At 61.6% G+C, this 16,356-nt stretch overlaps 1 protein-coding gene across 1 annotated transcript; it reads right to left on the reverse strand.

The window, feature by feature from the left end:
• Nucleotides 1-332: 332 nt before the first annotated feature.
• On the reverse strand, nt 333-15,123 carry HS3ST2 (heparan sulfate-glucosamine 3-sulfotransferase 2). The gene is made up of 2 exons (XM_049791299.1): nt 14,568-15,123; nt 333-1,644 (listed from the first exon to the last, which is right to left on the reverse strand). The coding sequence occupies exons 1-2, from the start codon at nt 15,056-15,058 to the stop codon at nt 1,026-1,028; spliced, it is 1,110 nt and encodes a 369-aa protein (XP_049647256.1). The 5' UTR covers nt 15,059-15,123; the 3' UTR covers nt 333-1,025.
• Nucleotides 15,124-16,356: the final 1,233 nt, after the last annotated feature.

Raw genomic sequence — 16,356 nt, forward strand, 5'->3', positions numbered from 1 at the left:
ACTTGACATTTCAATGTAATTGTGGGCTCCTATAGAACAGCCCATTAAATTCAACCATAAATTACTGCTGCTTGCGTTTAATGCAGTGTCCGCCCCTGCGCCTGGCAGGAGGCAGCATTAACCCCGGGGTCCTCCGTCACTCCGGAGCGGTGCTGTCACCCCTGTGAAGGGCTGTGCCACTGGTCCCCTCCTCGCTGTGCCGGGCTGATCCGCCGTCCTGCCCGAGCCCCGTGCCTGCCGCCTCGCCTGACCCGTGGGTGCAGTGGGGCTTTGCAAGGCCCCCAGTAGCACGGGGCTGCCCAGCCTTGCCCTAAGAAAAGCCCATGCATACGGACCAGTGGTAGCCACTTTTATTTACACAAAGGGATCACATGCTGAACAAGGAAACTAGTGCCACTAAAGTACCCGTAACAGCAGGATTCTGTGCTTTATTCACAGGACAAAATATCGGTACAACATTTTTCATAGACTTCTTTTTCAAGCAGATACATCTCACTGTCCTCATGGTTACACACTGCGCTTAAGTGACGAAGGCAAAGCGGAGCGGCCAGAGCCCTGCCCACTCCAGCACCGTGGTGGGACGTGGCACCAAGGGACAGCCCCATGGCCGCTGCCCGTAGTTGGGGGTGTCCAGGAGCGCCCGTTTGCTTTGGGACGCAGAGGAGGGACGTGCTTTGGAGCAGCCTGCACATAGGCTGCAGGACAGGGCCATCACTGTGGCCTCAGGGACTATGTGGCAGTAAAATCAAATGCGACCCCATGGCTCAAGCCACAGCGCTGCCGGGATGGCCAATGCCCGCTGGGCACGCATCCCTCAGTGGCTGTGGCAGGACTCTGTGTCTTCCCCTGTCTTGGCTGGCCCTGGAGCATCCCGGCCTCCCAAGGGCCAGGGAAGCCCCCCACCTGCTTCTGCTCATGGATTCTGGGCAGGACAGGCTGGCCGGGGGGTCCTGGCTCTAGCCCTCCTGGGCCCCCCCTCATGGAAGACTGCAGCCTCATGTCACCGCAGCTCTGCTCCCGGACACTTATTCCCACCTGAAGTCCTGCCCGACTGTTTCATAGAATTTGATATTATAAGGTCTATAAAAGTCCCGAAGCTGCTCGATCACCTCGGGGTCTATCTGCACATGAGTCCTGCCTTTGGACTTGCCCAGGCAGCGAGGCAAGCCGCTGCTCTCCGACTTTTTCAGGCAAGGAAAGCCTTTTGTCTTGTTGAAGTAGAAGTGCTTGTCCGTGATAACCCGTTTGATGCCCAGGAAGTCCTGGACTTTAACCATCTCCCCGGCGGGGTCCGTGATCAGCTTCTCCCCGCTGACAAAGTGGATCTGGGAGAGGGGGAAGTATTGCAGCCAGCTCTCCAGGTGCACGGCGTACATCCCGATGCGGATGGCGTTCCAGGAGGTGTCCACCAGCCCCAGGCTGCGGTTGCGGAAGGACAGCCCTTCGAAGGTGGGGATGTCCGGCTTCTTGGAGAGCGTCTGCGTGTAGTCTGAGATGGCCCGTGTGACCGGGTTCCTCACCACCACGATCAGCTTTGTGTCCCGGGACATGTTGAAGATCCGCCGTGGTGCCTCCTTGGTGACAAAGTAGCTGGGGGTCTTCTCCACTGTGATCTGGCTGTCGAGCGTTCGCGGCATCAGGCTCCTGCAAGCGAAGCAAAAGGTGATAGTGAGGAAGGAGCTGGGCCAGGCACTGGGAGATGGTGTCCGCAACGTGGGGCTGGTGGGGTGTCCCCTCCCGGCATGACAAGGCAGGACAAGGCAGGCACAGCTCCCTCCTGCAGCGCTGCAGAGGGCTCCCGGCCGTGGCTGTCTCCCGGGTCCATCCCAGCCCCAAGGGACCCCCCCCGCGCAAAGGACAGGGGCACCGATGCTCGGCTCCCAAGGGAGACCAGTGCCAGGCAGGACGGAGGGCAAGGGCACGGCCAGGCTGCTGGGGACCCTGGCGCTGCGCAGCAGCCAGGGCTGCTCTGTCCCCATCAGCAGTAAAGTTGTTATCAATGCAAAGGAAGCACTGGAGCTCAGTCTGCAGCTGGGAAGGGGAGCGGCTCCTGCCACCCACCCTGGTCACTCGCATGGATGCATCACCCAGCAGACAGCCTCTGCTGCAGCCTTTCATCCCCCATTCCTATACCAGTTGCCATTTGCAAAAGAAATTATAGTGGCTCCTTCTGGAATTACTGCAATTACGTGGCGTGTTTCCTCCCCAATCACATTACAACGTACCCAGGCTCCTGCGCACCCTGTGCTGCCGGCACCACAGCGAGTGGCAGAGGAGGGTGCCAGCCCAGGAGCGTGCCAGTCCAGCACCCAGCAGGAGCACAGCTCCCTCATCCTCTGCCTTCATCCCGGAGGCGGGCAGGAAATCAGTGCTGCCTGTACACAATCCTTGTGCCCAGTGATGGCAAACAGTGCTAGGGCCGGGATGCAGGAGCGTGGTGGCTATGCGATACCACGCCATGGGAAGCTGCAGGGTGATGGATGAGGCCCCAGGGTGCTGTGTTGCTCCGCCAGTGGGAGCCAGGAGCAAGGGGCTGCCAGGGGACGTGGGGCTCGTGCCCATGAGGGTATCGCCCACACTGCCAGGGCTTGATCAGGCCCAAGGGCTCTGAGAAGGGGTCCTGCGTACACCCGTCTCTTTCTGGCGCAGGGAGCTGGGCTGCAAGGCCAGGGAGGGAGCACCAGACTGGGGGAGAATGTAGCATCCCTGCAGCCCAGCTTAGCGCTAATTAAATAATTTGCTTTGACATGTGAACATCCAAATCAAATAAAAACTAATGGGATGGAAAGATTTATAAATTGGTCCTGTATTACTAGAGTAAATGATCAAATCCATTGCAGCCAGATTCATGGTGCTGTGGGTCCCCTGGCTGGAGCGGGCAGGGAGCGGGCAGGGAACACCTGGCTGGAGCAGGCAGGGAATGCCAGCAGACAGGACGAGGCCAGCGTCCCACAGGTACCGACTGGCATTGGCACCCATGTCAGGGAGCGTGCTGCTGCCACGACAGCTCTGGGCACGCAGGAGCCCTCCCAGCAGCAGTGCCGTAGCGAGCCGGGCACCTGCCCCAGGGCTGCTGCCCTCCTGCCCCAGCCCCTCGGGGAGAGGCGCAGGCTGGAAGGTCACCTTCTACTGCTGTTACGTTCATAGCTCAGAAGCATCTGTCACTTTTCCCACTTTGCAGCACGAGTTGGTGGCTCTTGTTCATAAACTGGCTGATTTGGATTCAGCTGTGCAGCAGAACACAGGCTGAGAGGCACAGTCAGGCACTGCCTGGGGAGAATTTTACAAGGAACTGTGAAAAGTGCCCCCTGGAGTGTTTCCTTTAAAAGAGAGCCAGTATGTTTAATGCGAGGTGCCCACACATGCCCAGAACAGAGCAGCCCAGAACACTGGCTGCCAGAGAGCACTCAGGCAGCCTGGCCACGGGGACCCCAGGGAGCAGGACAGGCGTCCCCAAGTCAGTCATCTCCCGCCACATCTTTCCAGGGATGCAGCAGCGCTTTTCCAAAAGGAATGGCTGAGCTCAGCCGGCTTGCTCCTCTCACGGACGCGGGAAGGTGCTTCAGTGCACAGCAAGTGCATTGCAGTGAGGGGGACTGGGCAGGGAGGCTGCTGCCCTCCAGCCACATCCGCACCCTGGCAGCCCCATGGCACCGGCAGCAGCCGCTGCATGAGCAGGCACATCGTTAATTCAGCTCATGGGATTCCGTGTAAGACCCCTGGTCCCCTGCAACACACATCCCCCAGACAGGGTCTGCCCCGGCTGGGCATCCCAGCAGATGCTCACCCTTGCAAGGGGACCCGGGGAAGGAGCTGGGGAGGAGCTGGTACAACAGTCACTTCAATAGACCTGGAGCTATGGATGTCTGGGTAACGCAGCGAGGCCTCGGGACAGAAGCGCTCGGGGAGAGCAAACATCAGCAACCCTGTCTGCAGCAATTCAGCTCGAGAGAGTGAGGCACTGATTTATTCATGGGATAAACCCTGCACAACCACTGCGGCCACACTGCCTCGCTGGCATGCTGCAACATGGGTGTTTCTGAGAGCTGCATCAGCCCAGTGACCGAGACTAGACACCTCCAGGGTCCCTAAAATATGGTCCACAGCCACCAGCTTTGGGGCTTGCTCTGCAGAAACTCAATGAAAGCCCTAACTGGGAGGAGATACAACAGCAGCCCACAACATCCTGTGTGACAAGGGGACCGCGATGGAAGACCGGGGACATCGCGGAGGGTGGCAGCACGCACCGAGGGCGGTGGGTCCCTGGCGGACACAGAACACTCCCTGTGAAGGTGACGTGGGGACAAGAAGAGACCATGGCCCAGATGAGCAGCTGGAAGAGACCCGTGGAGAGATACTGAAGAGACATGCCCAGAGGTCTGCGCCAGGTTGCTGGGGAGCTACTGGGGACGATGGCCGAGCCCAGCCTCGCTCCCCCAGGTGCTGGCACAGGGCTGCAGTCCCCGTGCCCCGCGTGGCCCCGGAGCTGCCGCCCCGCTGCCCCGTCGGCGAGGGGACGGGGCCGCCTGTCCTGGGGCAGCACGTCAGCCAGCTTGCGCACCCTCACGTGCACTTGACCGGTTTCCTCATTTGAAAGACACCGAACTGATTAGTTAACATAAATTAACAGGGTTGTTTTACAGAGGTACCTGAGCACAGACGTGGCTTAATTGGCCTTCCCCACTACTCCGCTTCAAACACCATAAATCCAGATTATGATTCCCATTGTTTAATGACTGTCAGGAAATGCTAATTTAGTGGCAGGCACCACTGCTGTATCTCCGTTATCACAAACAAGTTTCATCATAAATCAGCACGGGACAGCTTTATAAGTGATTCACTATTACAATATATTGGCAGAGAATCATAAAACTGCTGTTTCATTAATGGCTCATCTTCAGGCTTGTTAGACTTTCATTACGTGAGCTATTAGGTCCATGTATTCAAAAAACGAAATTACAGGTTCTAATCCATTACGAAAAACACAAAATCTCTGCATAGTAAATTACTGAAATAAGACAAGAGTTGTTTTTTTTTTAAATGGACTCCCAGTGTTTGCTGTTCCTGAACAACAGAGACTGCTGAGACAACAAAACACAACCCGAATAGATAAATAAATCACCAGTGAAACCATGCAAGGGGGAGAAATGTCATCCAGGCATTCATCTTTACGTTAACGGCGGGATCCCCAGGGCTGCAAGAGCAGGGAAATGCATTGCAAACTTAATTACAGTTGACTTTAAAATGATATTTTTGGACTTCTGCATTCACAGAGTTATTTGCATACAAATAGCATGTCACATAGTTTTAAGCCCAAGGCTCGCGTGTTGTGTTTAGGTGTGAAGGCTCTCGGTAACTGGCTTGCGGCACCGCACGGCCAGGGATCAGGCAGGAGCCGCTCCTGCCGCTTCGGGGACCCGTCCTGGATGCCTGTGACTTTGCTAAAGATCCGCAGACAGCCTCGGCACCGGCTCCTGGCACATGCTGAGCGAGCCTCTGCCAGGCAGTGCCAGAGCTGACACCAGCACGGTGGCGGTGACGTACCGGCGACACGGGCAGGGAGGGATGTCTGGAGCACTTGTGGGGTGCAGAGGAGACACCAAACCTGCCGTTCTTGGGAGAGCTGCTGGGTGCCGAGGGACCGTCAGCTGCCGTCTCCTCCTGAACCAGGGACAAGGATGGTGCTGCTGGGAGGTAGATGGCATGGCCACCCTCACCACCTTGCTAGATAAAGGGTCCCCCCGTGACAGTGGAGCTGGGGGGTCGCATCTGCCGTGGGAAGGGTGGGGGGTGACTTTGGTGGTCTGGGAGGGCAGCACGAGGCTGCTTCCCTCGGCCCCAGCCCTCCCCTCCAAGGCCCCTCCGGTTCCCCTGCAGCGTGACAGTGCTGCCCATGCCGGTGTCACACCAGCTGCCGCCAGCCCTCTCCCCATCAGTATGGTCAGGCTGGAGAAACACTGAGGCTTTCTCCACCCAGCAGTGGTCCACAAGCCATCTGCACCGTATCCTGGTGATGGGAATCTGCCATGCGGCAGAAACGGAGGTCAGAAACGCTGATGCTGAGTGAATACCAGGGCAGCTCTGCACAGAAATCATTAGGGACATAGTGGAGCAAACTCCGCTCTGGCCTTGCGGCAACGCTGTGGGATGAAGAGCAGAGCAGCCTGTCCCTCCCCTGCACCCAGCTCCCTCCGACTGCCTGGGAGACAAGAACCACAAGGGATCGTGCCCAGCGCCGGCGCAGCCCTGCTGCTCTCTGCAGAGGATGCCGTGCTTTGCCCCAGCCCGGGCTCCCTGCACAGGCGGGAGCTGCTGCTTGCGCTGCTGCCCACACTCACCTGCAGCTGCAAGACCCGAGACATGGCCTCGGCCCATGGAGCATCGCTCCAGGGATGTGCGGGATGTGTCCCCTCCGAGCAGGGACAAGCCTCAGCGGGAGGTGTCTGAAGCCCTTCCAGCAGTAACAGTGGGACACAGCGCACCCCTCATTCCCCACAGATGCCATTCAGCAGCCATGGGCGTTTCACTTCATTTGCTTTCCACTGCTCTTGCCAAGAAGACGGATGCTCTGACCAACAGAGGCATTTAATTATCAAGGGCATCACAGCTCCCCCCAGGACAGCCCATCAGCCGGGTGCTGCAGACACCTATGCTTGACGTGCCCCTACAGACACTACCCCAAGGCTGGGGGCTCCCACGCAGTAGGACCTGCTGGGCGTACCGGGGGGAGCGGGAGGCATCCCCGGCACCAGCCAAATCCCCCGCTCAGCGCATTACTCTAGCTGGAGAGACAGCCTTAATTCCTCTTGAATTAGAGATTATTTTCATTATAGGTACTCAATTCTTAAAGCCCTTTAGTGACATTTGATATGGGCATTAATGCCCCCTTCCAACCTGCAGATTTAGAGATTGTGTTTGCCCACGTTACTGGAGAGGGGACACACATCAGGTACATCCCGTCGCTGGCACAGCCCCAGAAGAGCTGCTCTCCCCTGACATGGCCAAGCCAGCGTCACTATGCCCCACAGTGCCCGGGAGCTGGCACATCCCTGGGCAGCCCCCATGGCCCCATGGCTGTGGGGCGGCAGCAGCGGAGAGCCCGGCCCCAGCTGCGGCTGTGCCAGCGCGAAGGCAGTGCCTCGCCCTGAAGGAGTTAACTTCTCACCAGCACCTTTCCTAGACCTGAATTATTAATTTTCTTATAATCTGCCTTTGGGCACCCCACGGCCCCTACAACACTCCCACATTAAAGAAACATGCGCTCCCTTGCTGGCTGCACTGCTTTGATGTCGAACATGCGTGAAACACTCTTCCAGGGAGGAATTTGTACAAAAATTCATCAGGTGATTGAGATATTGCAGATAAGCGTTCGTGGGGAGAGCACCCATCCAATAATCCCGTTACAGCACCAGCCCCTCCATCCAGCTTGCAGAGCACAGAGGAGAGCAGGGCAGCTCCCGGGTAAATATTTGCCTGCTGCAGCTGGCTGCATGCGAGGACGTGGCAGGCGCATCCCGGGCTCTCCTCAGAGGCTAGAGACTGACGTGTGCATAATCCTGGACTCCATCCACTCATCGGCATAAAAACAAACTGTTTAATTTGGCAAAAAATCCCAAGTGCTGGCTCTTGTGATGAGGGTTGTGCGCTTTCCCTCTTCCAGCTGATGTCACAGGCTCAGCAGCTGCACGCAGGAACGCTGCCTGCGCACAGGCAGGGAGAGGGGAGCCCGCCAGGCTGGGAGCCAAAATCCTCCAGCACAAGTGAGCACCCGCTCGCCGCCCTCCCTGTGGGGCCAGGCCGGCTGGGGCTCGCAGGGTGGTAAGGCAGCAGCAAGGGTCACCGCTCTGTGTGGCACCGGGGAGCTGGGAGAAGGGTGGCCTGCCAGCACGTCTCCAGCTGCAGCTCAACACGTTGGAGACAAGCACAGAAACTCTTCCAAGAGCGCAGACTGGCATTGGGATGGTTCTGTGGGACCACTCCACCTCGACCTGATGGCAGGTCACCTCCCCATGCCACAGCCTGCCCTTCGTCCCTGCTGCGCTGCCCCGGCAGGAGCAAGGGAAGGCACAGGCAGAATCCCACCCGCAACGGCGGAGTGAGCCCAGCTGCTGCACGGGAGTCAGCACCGCAGCAGGAGCTTGACCCTGACCTCCCTGCCCGCTGCCGAGGGGGCTGTGCCGTGCCACGCTGTGCCGTGCCACGCTGTGCCGTGCTGCGGGTGCACGCACCTGACAGCCACTACGGACTCTCGCCTGCTGGCCCAGCAGGATCACGGACAGCATCAGTAGATGAAAGCTCAAGCGAGGCTACAAGGAGGTTTAAGCAAAACTGGGTCAAGCACGCGAGAAGCTGAGGTGTGAAGATGACGAAAAGCTCTCCCTGGCTGAGTGACATTGTAGCGGACATCTAGGACACCGGGACACCCCTGCCAAGAGCTGCACAGCTGGTGCTCTGCAGTGAAAGACCCCTGCGAGGGGTTCACGGGGCAAACAGGATCCCCCAGGCTGGGTCCCCCCAGCACCGCAGCCACGTCCCCTCCCCTGACCCACTAAGACTGGCAGCACTACAATAATCGGGCCAGGAGCAGGCTGGCCCGGGGAGCAGAGCTCCGGCAATGCCGAGCGGGATGGACTCGCTGCATCCTCCCAGCCCGCACAGTTCCAGGGACTGCACCACGTCCGCAGTGGGGAAATGCGGCCCCGAGGGACTGTGGCCCAGGCAGCGGCTGGCCCGGCCCCGCGTCCCCGCTGCCACCGCCCTGCACTAAGGCAGCCTCAGATTTAATGATGGATCGGCTGCCTTTAATAAATGTTTATGTTCAAAGAATTTACACCAGTGCTCACAGACAGCTAATGAGGGACATTTCAATGCATAAAAGCAGTGTGAACACAGTAATTAACTTTGTTGCTGATTCATTTTTAATCATTTAAATGCTCCAGAGATTTGTGCTGTCCTTTAAGTCAACAAAATCTTTTCCAAAGGGCATGCTGCCGACGCCCTTCATGCACAGAAGCCGATGTGTAACTCCCATCATCCTAAATGACCATCCAGCAGCAAGCGAGGGTCCAACAAAACTCAAGGCCAGTGCCGAGGGGAGTGCGGCTGGGAAGCAGTGGGAGGCGAGGGCTTCCCAGCACGATGCTCACAGAACCCAGCTCGCCAGCCCTGCTGCTACAGCTGGGTCAGGGCAGACAGCCCCCCAGCCAGCGCACACACCCCAGCCTGGTGTGAGCCCACCTGCTGGGTGAGGCCCCGTGGCTCAGCGAGAAAGGCTGGGGTCTCCCCATCTCCCATTTCCAAGGCAAGTCCTTCCATAGGTGAAACTTTAAAAATTAATATTAATTTTAAAAAAATCACTCAATATGCCCCAGCTGCTGCAGTGATTCCCTAATTAAAAGCTGGTGTCAGAGATACGTTGCCCACTTGGTGATCTTCTAGTGCTCAGGAGTGTGCAAAAGGACGGGACAACGTGCCGGCACCAAGAACAAACCACACTGACCCAGCGTCGGGTCCCACAGACCCCATGTCACTCGCCAGCGCCGACAAAGAGCAACTCCAGCCACATCTAACACGCCTGCTGCCGGGGACGCACCTGGGACACGGTCATCACGGAGGATCCAGGGCTGCAGACACCCGTCTCCAGCCGCAAAGGCCGGGTGCTGCCAGCCACGCGCCGGGGTGGCCGGCTGTGCTGCCGGAGGGTCTCGGGCACCACCTGCCCCGGGAGCCTGCCCTGGTCCCTGCTCCCAGCCTGGTGGCAGTGGGTAGCACACACACCCCAGCCATCCCCGGAGCACACACTGCATGGCAGATACCACAGACAGCACCTCGACGGACACCCAAGGTCACCAGGGACCGGTGTCCTTCGCTTGTCAGCTTCACGAAGCATCTGTGCCCACAGCCACGCCAGGTTATGAGCTGGATTTTGTGCTACCGAAGGGAAGGTTAGAACAAATTGCAGCATTTACAAACAAGGTCACGGAAGACAGAGCAACAACACACCTCATTAATATTGAAGGCTTGGCGCCCTGCGTGGATTTACCTCCCTGCGTTTCTCCCAGCACCTTGGCAGGGAAAGCCTTCCCGGGACCTGAGCGAGGGTCTGCGCGGCACCTGAGCCCACCCAGAGGAGGGCAGGGCAGGACCGCTGCCCCAGGCAGACGTAGGCAAGGCAGTGACCAGGGAACACGCTGCCTGTAGGGCAGCTCCTCACACAGAAGTCTCTGCAAGGAGGTTTCATACCCATTCCTCAGAGCCAGGGCACTCTCTGAAGTCAAGGAAATTTCAAAGCATCCTTGAAGCTTGCTGCCTTCCTCTCTTCTTACTAATTAACTTTAGGAAAATGCACTGTCAGTCAAGCCCACAAAACAGTCCGTGTCGTTGGGCAAAGCCTAATGGGCTCCCATTTGTGTGTGAGCCAACCTGGCCATTAGCAGAGAGCAATTAGCGAGGCGGAGTGCAGAAGCTGGGTTTGCAAGCTCCCTCCTCTCCCTCCCACAGGCAGAGGGACGGGGGGGGGGGGGGGACGGCGAGGCGATGCTCCCCAGCTGGCGGGGTCTGGGCCCCCGGGGCAGCCACAGTGCCCACCGCTCAGAGGCCAGCAGCGCTCCTTGTGCTGCCGCAGCCCCAGGAGCACCCCAAAACCAAAGGCGGCACAGGGCGGGGGGCACAGGGCAGAGCCCAAGCAGCGCGGGTGCTGCCGGACACCTGTCACACCGGCACGCGGTGAAGCCCAGGCTTGGCCCAAGCACGGTCCCTGGGACAGGATTCAGGCAGGTGGGTCCGCACGGGAGCCAGATGGGGCTCTCCCTTGCACCCGTGCCGGCCTCCTGGCCCAGCTCCGGCAGACAGAGGCACAGCGGAGCCTGCCAGGCAGGAGCCGGCCTCAGCCTGCCGCTGGACCTGCTAGGAAAAGCCCCTCTCTGTGAAAATAACACTGGAGCATCTGACAGGTTACTCAGGAATTCTAGGGAGGAAAACTGCACCCTGAGATGCTGTAATTAGAGTCACTGCTCAAAGTTAACCACAAATTAAACGACACTGTCTTCCCTGTGTTCTGGAAAATATTGAAGGTTATTGGCACACACTACCTGCAGTAGGAAAAAGCTCTATATTGAACATTTAGTCCAGGATTGGTAATGAATCGATACTCCCCAGTAGCTGGCTGTTTGGTTTCAGTTGTCTTAAAACAGATCTTGCTAAAAATACCTTTCCTGTAGTGTATCTGTAGCTAATGAGGTGGATTAGAGAGGCTGATGGGAACTGGGCACAGCACGGGTGTTTTGGGTCTGAAGTCGGTGAGCAGGCAGCTCCTGGGCGGTGGTCTGGCACGGGGGATAAGCAGAGGGGTCTGGCTCTGCCTGGCGTGCTCTCTCCCAGAGCAGAGGGAGCCAAGGCTGCCTGGGGTGATGGCAGGAGCTAAGACAGGAGGCACCACGAAAACAGCAGCTGTGAGCAAGCACGACATTTGGAGCCGGCAAGGACAGGCGGATCAGGAGATGTCCCCTCCCGCTGGTTCTGCCACCTCCACGTCAGACCAACTCCGGGGCAGGGGAAAACGTGGAAAACCAGGAACTGATGTTTTCAGAGCATCAGAGGAGCTCAGCTGTTGCGCTGCTCTCAACTGCATCAAAGACCTACTTGGTCCCTCTGCTCAGCTCCCCACTGGGGCACAAAATAGGAAGGATGGAGCTGGACCCGGCGCTCGGCCATCGCAGCAGCCAGGGGCTTCTGCAGGCGAAGTCTCTGCTCATGATGGGGAAAGCCTTTGCCTTTCCAAGGGGTCTGCGCTCCAGGCTGCCTGCAGAGACCCCACCACACCGCAGTGCTCCCAAGCACGGGAACATCACCTCTCCCCAGCTGGCAGCTGGGGACAGCCTCCAGGCAGGCCAGGAGCAGCCTCCCCGCCCCGGGGTCCCGGTGGGGCAGCCCTTCACAGCCAGCAGTTCCCAGGGTCAGCTCTGCCCTTCCCCGGGACACAGCCGTCGGCAGGACCCTGCTCTCCCTCTCCCTGGCCTCTTGGCAGAGTGACAGGAGCTCATCACGCTGCGGGTTAGACCTGTTCCACATTTAATTGCTCCACTTGCAAGGAGGAAAATCAATTCCGCGTTTGATACATTAGCGGCCTCTGTGCTTAAGTTTTGGCACATTCGTGAGGTTAAAAAGAAAAAGTAATAAAACCAGGGAAGTGTCATTTAATTGTTTTAGCTGAACTAATTTGGAGGCTCCGCTGCTCCGGCGTGATCTCTCCATCGATCCAGATGCAAAGCCGGGCCCTGGGCAGCAGGCTGCTCACCCGGCTGCGCTCCCATCGCTGCCCCTGCCTCACTCAGCAGCTGCCTGTCACCACTGCCACTCACTGTCACAGGCTGCGTCCCTCCTGGTCACAGATGAGTCCCTTCACATGGAGGATCCCAGGCTGAACCACGGCTCGGGGCGGGAGATCGGCTGCTCGGCGGTGCTGAAGGGTGCGGGAGGGGGACACGGGTCCTGGACCAGCGCCGCGCCGGGCGCCCACAGGTGCCCTTACGTGCCCCAGGCAGGGCCTGTCCCGGAGGAAGCCCCTTCTCTTCATTCAGACGGGCGCTGGCAAGCGCTGCCCTGGCTTCTGCAGGAGCAGTGCCCGGAGGGTCAGTCTTGTGCTGCCCGTGAGGCTCCCAGCCCCAAACTCCCCACACCGACCGTGCGCATGGGAAGCGGAAGAGCCTGGAGAGCTCGCAGGGCCAAGGACTGTGCGGGGGGACCCCAGCTCAGGATCAGGGGGGCTGCTTGCCAGCCAGGCACTGAGCACACACAGCTGCCCTCTGAGCGAGGAGCTCAGCCAGGACCCATGTCCTGCTCCATCGCCCATCCTGCTACTCTGGTTTAAATAAACCACTGCTGCTCCTGTCCTTACATGCTTGTATTGCAGGGCTGCTCCCAGCTGCTTGCTTTTAGGTGCTGTGAGATGGGTGACAGTGTCTGATGTCGGAGGGAGGGCGGGGGAATGACACAGACCTGCTGAGACCAGGCAAAGGACACTGCTGCAGCTCCTCTCCAAAGGGCAGGAGGAACTGGGCATGCTGCAGGACAGCCTTAGGAGAGGGAAACAGCTTCAGAGAGTTCCACCTGTGCCTGTTCTGGCTCTCCTGTCACCTGCCACCGGTACCACTGCAAAAGGAGCTGAACACTTAGGGTCCACTGTGACCCAAGTACAACACAGGGCAGGAGACCTGCCTGTGTCTGCAGACAGCCCTCCCTGTGCAGTGCCTGAGCTGCCTCCCCAGGCATGAGCCCCCGCTACAAGGGCCAGAGCACCAGCCCAATGCCCAGCAGGCAGGTGCTGCTCAGAGAAGCTCTGACCTGCTCACGGTCAGAAACCGGCATCCTTGTGCCACAGGCACGACTCGCACCTGCCCAGCAAGGAGACAAACCAGGACCCCAGCAGAGCTGGGAGCGAGCACCATGTTACAGTGTCTCCCAACCTGCTTGGCAGCTGACAAGCACTGCCCTGCTCTGGAACTGGGGACATCTCCGCTGGGAAACCGCTGCTGAGATGGAGGGGCAAGCGAGCTCGGTGTGTGGCCCCACAGGCTGCCCTCCCACCGTCTGCCATGATGCTCCGATGCACTGACCGTGCCAGGCGTCCTTTCCCCCGTTGCGAGCCTGCAGGCACCCGGAGCCAGACCGAGCCCTCCTCTGCCTCCCGAGCCTGATGCCCAGCAGAAGCACCGTGGCCCTGCCCAAGAGCAGCCCAGAGCTCCTGCAGCGCTCCGTAACGGCGCAGCAAACAACCACCGGTATGCTGGGTTGGACACCGCGGGGAGCTGGGAGTGAACTGCCTGCAGCACCGAGTGTGGGGCCACAGGTGCTGTGGGGCCACAGGGGATGAGCCCCGGGCGCTGTGACCCGCTTACACGCGGTACTCCGCGCCCTTCCGTGAGCACCCCTGAGCTCCTCACAAAAGCCTTTACTGAAATGAAAATCCCATCATCTCCCGCTGAGATGCACTCGCTGTTCTCTGCAAATTGTGAGACACCTCAGATAGAGCCGCGCTTATCCGAGTTCAGAGAGACACGACGGTGGAGGACAGGGACTGCCCCTCTGACGGAGCCAGAGGTAAAACCCGACGGCAGAAGGGTGCTGAGGCACCCCGAGCGGGGCTGCGGGGAGGGCAGCCGTGCCGTCCCGCGGGCCGGTCATTCACCGGCGTTTTGGAGGCCCCTTCTCACGGGCAAGCGTTCCCTGTGCCGGGATGGGAACCCTGTCGCCGTCCCGGCTCCAGAGCCCGTTCCCGGCAGGGCTGGGACTCGGGCGGCTGCAGCCGCAGCGCTGCCGGGGGCTCCAGCAGCCATGTTCCCACGGAGCCAGCCCGGCCCCACTCGGCCCCGCAGCAGGAGGAGGAGGAAGAGGGGGGAGAACTCCCCGAGCGCGGCCGGGCGACGGACTCCGCCGGCAGCACAAGGCCGCCCGCCCGGCCCGGCCCGCTCCGCCGACGCGCCGAGGGACCCCAGCCCCGGGAGGGAAGGGGAGGGGGGACCGGTCGGGGCCGCGCTCCCGCCGGCCGGGCGGGGCAGGGGTGCCCTCACCTGTACCACTCCAGCCCGCGGTCGTAGTTCCTGTCGAAGAAGTGGGGCTCGGTGCCCAGGGCGCGCACGTCGGGGTGCACCCGGATGAACTCCAGCACGGCGCGGGTGCCGCCCTTCTTGACGCCCACCACGATGGCCTGCGGCAGGCGCTTGGCGCCCGGGCGGGCCGGCCCCGGGGGGCTGCCGGCCGGCGGCGCGGGGGGCTCCCGCGGGCGGCGGGCGGGCGCGGCGCTGCCCGGGGGCTCGGCGGGGGGCGGCCGCCCGCACGGCCGCGACTTCTGCAGAAGTTTCTTGGCGGCGGCGGCGGCGCGGGAGGGCGCGCAGCGGGCGCGGGGCGCGGCGGGGCCGCCGCCGCAGCAGCAGAGGAGGCTGTAGCAGAGGTAGGAGCAGGAGAGCGACAGCGTGAAGAGGACGAGGACCCTCCGCGCCAGCCGCCGGGACGGAGCCGGAGCCGCAGCCGGGGCCCGCCCGCTCGGCGCCCTATGCGCCATGGCTCCATGGGGCCGCGCCGCCGGGCATGGCGCGGCCCGGCCCGGCGCGCCGCTGCCCCCGGGGCCCCGCGGCGGCGGCGCCCCGCACCCTGCGCGGCCGCTCCGGCATGTCCCGCGGCTACGCGGCGGCGCGGCCGGGCCGCCCCGGGGGGCTGCGCCCGCCGCCCCGGCCCCTGCGCGCCCGCGGCCCCGCCGCCGCGGCTCCCATCCCCGGCGGGCGCGGCTGGGCTGGGCTGGGCTGGGCTGGGCGCTCGGACGGCGGCGGCTCCGGCGCTCGCCTCCGCGGGAAGTGCCGGGGCAGAGGCGGCTGCGCTGCTATTTAAGGGGCCGCCTGACGTCAGCTCCTCCCGGAGCCCCCGCGATCGCTCGGCGGCCGCAGCCTCCCTCGGGCCGGGCCGGGCCGCCGGTACCCGCCGCGCCGAGCTGAGCCCTCCCGCCCGGGCCGGGGCTGCCGCGGGGCCGAGCCCGGCCCCCGCCCCCGCCCGCTCCGCCCCGCCCGGGCGCGGTCCCGGTGCGAGCGTCCCGCCCCGGCGGCACGGCGGAGCCCGGGGCACCGGCCGGGGCGGGAGGGCAGGGCCGGAGGCGCCGCTGTCCTGCCCGGCCCCGCGGGCAGCTCTGAACCCGCAGCGAGTCCCCAGCTACCCAGAGCAGCGGTGCGGGGCCGGGGGCGCCCCCGCCTCTGCCTCCCCCCCCCCCGCAGCCCGGGCCGGCAGCGGAGCCTCCCGCAGCCGCACGGCCCCCGGGCCGGGAACGCGAACCGGCAGCGGAGCGGGTGTGAGCAGGCACGGATTCGGGAGGCGGGCAGGCGGGGCTCAGAGCCGTGCCCGGGCACAGCTGGCAGCTGTGGGGCAACCTGCCCAGCCGGTCCCCGGGGATCCCCCTCTCCCGGGTGCCGGAGCCGCGCTGCCCCGCAGCCGGCTTCCTCCGAGGGAGGGGACGGGAGCAAGGAGGGGCCGCCCCGCACGGCAGCAACGATTTCTGTCCTCAGCAAGGACAGGGAGAGCAGCCATCGGCCGCTGCGGTGCCTCCGGTAAGCGAGAAGGAAAGGCTTGAAGGTGATGAAAGAATTGACTTTCTCTGCCAGGCCGCGGATGGTCAGCCTCGCCTGTCTGGTTTGTGATGCCCTACAAGCAGGCTGACCCAGGAAAACCACAAGGCTGTTGCAGGGTGCGGGTGCAGCGTGTTGCTCCATCCCCACCCCTCTGGCTCCCTCTCACGCCCCGACATCCCAGGCTTCTGCTTGGTTGCTCATGGTAAAGCCAAAGGGCTGTGCGCAGCACCGCTTAAACATTAACAGT

Source organism: Accipiter gentilis, chromosome 33 (assembly GCF_929443795.1).
Source record: "Accipiter gentilis chromosome 33, bAccGen1.1, whole genome shotgun sequence".
Taxonomy (NCBI): Eukaryota; Metazoa; Chordata; class Aves; order Accipitriformes; family Accipitridae; genus Astur; species Astur gentilis.